The sequence below is a fragment of the Gavialis gangeticus genome, unplaced genomic scaffold (assembly GCF_001723915.1).
Source record: "Gavialis gangeticus isolate Ggan-Ray unplaced genomic scaffold, GavGan_comp1, whole genome shotgun sequence".
NCBI classification, from domain to species: domain Eukaryota; kingdom Metazoa; phylum Chordata; order Crocodylia; family Gavialidae; genus Gavialis; species Gavialis gangeticus.
This window is the reverse complement of record NW_017728995.1, coordinates 27,129,717-27,134,610: the sequence shown is the minus strand read 5'-3', so window position 1 is coordinate 27,134,610 and position 4,894 is coordinate 27,129,717. Positions and strand designations below refer to the sequence as shown.

At 39.0% G+C, this 4,894-nt stretch overlaps 1 protein-coding gene across 2 annotated transcripts in view; it reads left to right on the top strand.

Annotated features, from left to right (window-relative positions):
* The window catches only part of DCUN1D1 (defective in cullin neddylation 1 domain containing 1), a 40,223-nt gene extending 35,501 nt beyond the window's left edge, over positions 1 to 4,722 (top strand). For both annotated transcript variants that reach the window (XM_019503358.1, XM_019503359.1), the window contains exons 6-7: positions 427 to 523; positions 2,429 to 4,722. In XM_019503358.1, coding sequence (XP_019358903.1) covers positions 427 to 523; positions 2,429 to 2,508 — 177 coding nt within the window. In that variant the 3' untranslated portion in view covers positions 2,509 to 4,722. The remainder of the gene's footprint in view (positions 1 to 426; positions 524 to 2,428) is intronic.
* The last annotated feature ends 172 nt before the right edge of the window (positions 4,723 to 4,894 follow it).

Sequence of the window (4,894 nt, the reverse complement as noted above, 5' to 3'; positions counted from 1 at the left end):
CTTCCCCCTCCCCTTCCACCACAACAGGCTTATCAGCTGGATGCAGCTCTCCACGCTGCCAGGCTGCACTCCCATGCATGTTGCAGCTGTGTCATGCAGGGGGCATTTATCAGCCACATTATCGGCTGCATCAGGCAAAAAAAGATGATTTCCGATATTGTCAATTTTCTTTATATTGGTGCCGATCCGATATTGGACCGACGTATCGGTGAACCTCTAGTTGAAGCGTTGACTAGATGCCATGAGTTAAATACAGAACATTGATATTGTAAGACATGAATAAATATTTGTGGCAAGTACAAGAGAAATGTTTGGGGGACTTGGGACATACTCAAGTGTGATATATTCGAGTATTGTTGTGTGTTTGTGGACTTTAATTTTCATTTTCTTCATGGTTTTTAAATGCAGATATTTTTCCCCAAATAGGAACATCATAAAAGATCAATACCTAAGGATACCTGGAACCTTCTTTTAGACTTCAGTACAATGATAGCAGATGATATGTCTAATTATGATGAGGAAGGTAATGTTTCTTTTTTGTGTTACCAGTTTCTTAATGTGTAACTATACGGTTCACTTAGCACTGTTTTTGGTGTATTGTACCTACCCAGCGACAGGTAATTAGTGTCCTCCCTATGGCACGATGACTTGTCCTGGGGTTGATGGGTTTCTTTGACAGTCCTTTACAGCCCTGAAACCATGCGCATTTAAAAAGAGAAAAGTATAAACTGGCACCTTTTTTATTCTTTCCTGGCAACCTACAAGAATCACCTCTTCCCTCCACAAAACAAATAGGCTGCTTGCAGATGTGAAAACCTCTCTGCCCCAAACACCACCAAAAAAAAACCAAACCAAAAAAACCCCCCAAAAAACAAACAAACCAAAACCCAAACTTGCTATACCGGAAGAAGCAGCACCTTGGTTCGACCTGGTTCTGCATCATCTGTATGGATTGAGCCCTTCAGCAGGGTGTTTTGCTGCTTTTGTCTAAAGCTGATTCAATCAGCTATTAGGTAAAAGTGCCCAAAAAGCCTCACTAAAATACCTGATCTATACAGATGCTGCAGAGCCGGGTCAGATTAACGCACTGCCCCTTCTGCGCATGCTCTGGGCTTGGCATGGGAGCAGGCTGAATTTAAAGTAAAGTGTTGTTTTCACATCTTCAAGCAGCCTAGTCTCCAACTCTGCTATTTATTTAAAAAAAAAAATCTAATACTTGCTTCCTCTAGCAAATCAGTTAGTGAGGAGCCTGTGCAAGACTCCTGCTTTTGCTGTTTCTCAGTGTAAGAATAGTTTTGAATGGTTAGCTCTGTCAGCAGTGATAGTAAAATGAGACCAGGAATACACAGGGGATGGAGTATGTACGAGGCTGTTACGTAGAACCTGTGCATCAGCGTGTGCACAGATGCCCTCTTAAGCAAACCTGCGTATTCCTTGAGTAAGGGGCTGTTCTCTCTCCTAAATGAAGCGGGTGGGTGTAGTTTGTAGGCCCCAGTTAAAGAACTCCTACCCTACAGCATCTGCAGTAACAGTTTTTTTTTTTTTGTCTTGAAATGACACGTGCTGATTTTCAGCATCTGAACACTACATGGACATGCAGTCGTTAGCTGTTACTAATTACAGTTCTTTACTCTTTCACTGTTGCTTGGTCCAGACGCCCCTTTTTATAATTCATAGAAGTCTGCAGCACCTGTTACCCTACTAGATTTCAGTTCTGGATCCTAGTTGGGGCTAGGCCTACATTAGAGGCTCCTGCTAGCACAACCGTGTGTGGATCAGAGCTGTGAGGAGTGTGACCCCTGGCTGACAGCTGTGCCAGCAGATGCCCCTAATTCAAATGCAGTTAAGATGGCAAATAGAGGCTGATATAGTGCTTTAATCACTCTAGCTTGTTTTACTGTGCAGGTGCAGCCTTGCTGGTCTAGGTGCATGTGTCACAGGAGCACTTTGCATGGTATCCTGTACCAGCAAAGAGCTGTATGTGTAACTTAGCCTCATTTAGCCAGACAAGGACAGTCTGCAGAGATTGTGTTGCCACACTCTTCTCGGGCAGATGCCCTGTTGAGTGGAAGGCGCCTTGCCCAGCTTTCCTTAGTAAGGTGGTGACATGAGACCTGAAAAATTGTGCATGTTTAATTTGAGATTTGAGGTGGGGGAGGTCTTGTTTTAGGGTGGAAACATCTTAAACTAGCTCTTCAGTCTCAAGTAACTGAATCAAACAAGGATTTTTCATCTAAAACTTAACACAGAAAACATTAAAAGGGGAAGAATTTTATTTAAGTAAAAGGTTTTTTTTTTTTTTTTGTTTGTGCGTTTGTTTGTTTTTTAAGGTATGGAACTAGTTTGGACAGATGGTGGTTTTGTAGCCCTGATTTTCTTATGTTCTGGTGTGTATGCATGTTTGTTTTTTTTTCTCTCTCTCTTTTAGGGGCATGGCCAGTTCTTATTGATGACTTTGTGGAATTTGCACGCCCTCAAATTGCTGGGACAAAAAGTACGACAGTGTAGCACTAATGGACCCTTCTAGAATGTACATAGTGTGTACAAATAAATACAATGGAAAATTGCACAGTCAATTTCTGCTGGCTGGACTGAACTGAACTGAAGTTCAATCCTCACAATAAGGGTTGAGGGTTGAGACAAACCTTTAAGGATACATCTTGGACCATATCATATTTCACTCTTCTCCTGGTGGTTTGGGCTTCTCTTCTAGTCTGGACCACTTTTGCCAGTTATAATTCCAACATTGTGGATTTAATCATTTTTGTGAACCACCCTAGTTTTATTTTCCTATCTGAGAAGCTTTATGATTATTTTGAGGTTTCTGGTTTCACATGAAGCACAATGCTGTCTTCATTGGACAACTGATGTTTGGCATCCGAATTACACAGATCAGCATCAAATATTTTTTTTAAACTCCTTAAATATACACTTTGGGCTAGTTGCAAAGACTATATTGATAGCACTTCCTACAAGAGTGATATATTTAAGTGTACTGAATCCGATATTTTTCTTTTATGGAAAATTACAGGTATTGTCTAAGTGGGGTTTGAGTAGAAACAACCAACAAAAGTGAGATTGTTATTGGGATATCTAGGTGCCTATCTGAAAGGTTTTATTGTACCTCAACTTTCTTTAAGAGCAGTTGAAGTACTACGCAACTACTGTGCACTTATAGTACCCATGTTTAATACTATAGTCAGCCTTCAGTGAGCTTCATTGAGATGAGTTGTGTGCATAATGATAGAATCTAATATTCTCTAGGTTATCTAATAAATCCAATTTCATTACAGTTTTGAGATGCTTACCTATCTGTTCAAGAAGGGTTTTTTTTTTTCTTTTCATTTCTGTAGAAATTTAAAACTTGAATATACTGAATTTGTGTCTTAATGTTTGCTGCACAATACAGTATTTTTAAATGGAGGCATTGGACTTACGGCTGCAGTAGGAGAGAACCAGTGACCCTGTGGCAAGTCTGACACGAATCTGAGTTTTGAAGCGATTGTCCTGAGACATGTAATTTAAAACTTGACAGTGTATATGTATTGCTGTTATGGACAAAGCCCATGTTCAATGACTTTTTGTTGAGCTGTTCAAGATGACAGATCACTGTGGTTGCCAAATATAGACATTTTAAAAGTAAAACTCTTCCCAAACTTAATCAGATGCAGAATATCATACTGGCTTCTTTTGTTTCCTTAAATTATTTTGTTGATCTACCACTACTTCTGTGTGCCTCATTGCGTGGAACTAAATTGGGACTGTTGTCACTTCAAAGCAGGATTTTATCTTGTTCTGTGCTTTTTACATTACAGGAGCTTCTTTCATGCTGAAAACACTCACTCTGCACCTGCTGACTTGTGAGGGAGGCTTTTGGTGGTTTTGCGACCAATACTGTTCTGTAAAAAGCAAGAAAATGTCCAACTTCAGTCTAAAAAAGTGATTATAGTCATTGGGAACAGGGGTTGAAGACTCCTGGCTGTCTGATATTCAAGTCTGAATTACTGTTGAAATTAGTAAATGGAACTTGTGCTAAAAAGAGCTGTATGGCTTTTTTTATACAGATGCAAAAAAAAAAAAAAAAAAATTTAGGAAAAGTTGAGCATTAAACTGCTTTGAAGTGGATGAGAAGGTTGCTTCCCCTCCTGACAGTGCCCTTTTTAATAAAGCCTAGTCACTCCTTTATTTCCAAATCCAGACCTACAAACAGAAAAAATATTGCAAATTTCTACTCCAGCTACCGGAATTGGCTATGCCAAAAATGTTTCTTTTTGCTGCTTTCAGTATTTCCTTCCTTAATTTTGTGTAAATACAAGCGGGGACTTGAATTATGAAGAGAACGTTACAAGGTATATATGCGTGCTGTTTTCCGTCTTGAGGGTTTGGTACAGTTTCAGATTGATTAGTTCAAGTATGCTGTGTTTTGAGATGAGAACTAATTAGCTTTTATCCCAATACAGATTTGTCTTTCACAGAAGTCTGGTATTGGTTAGTGGCATAATGCCGTGGTGTTTTAAAGAATACTCCTTTTGAATGCGAGACCTTTTCAACAAAATAGTGTTGTCATCAGTTTGGTACTATACACTTATAATTACTGTGTAATTATAAAACAAAAGTACAATACCTAACGCTTCAAATAATTATGTAGCAAGAAACTTAAAGTTATTCATGCTATAATGGCATCGTAGAATTTAACAAAATAAATGATTTGCAGTTGAAAACCAGTTTGATTTAACAGGGTATTGTTCTTTTAAGGACAGATGCCTGGTTACAGGGAACATTTTGTATTGAAAAGTGCTCAGATATGTGGCCATGTGTTTTTCCTTTATATATGTGTGTGGGGGTTTTTTTCCCCCTCTTTTTATTCATTTTTATTTGTCCTGCTGTGTTTAAT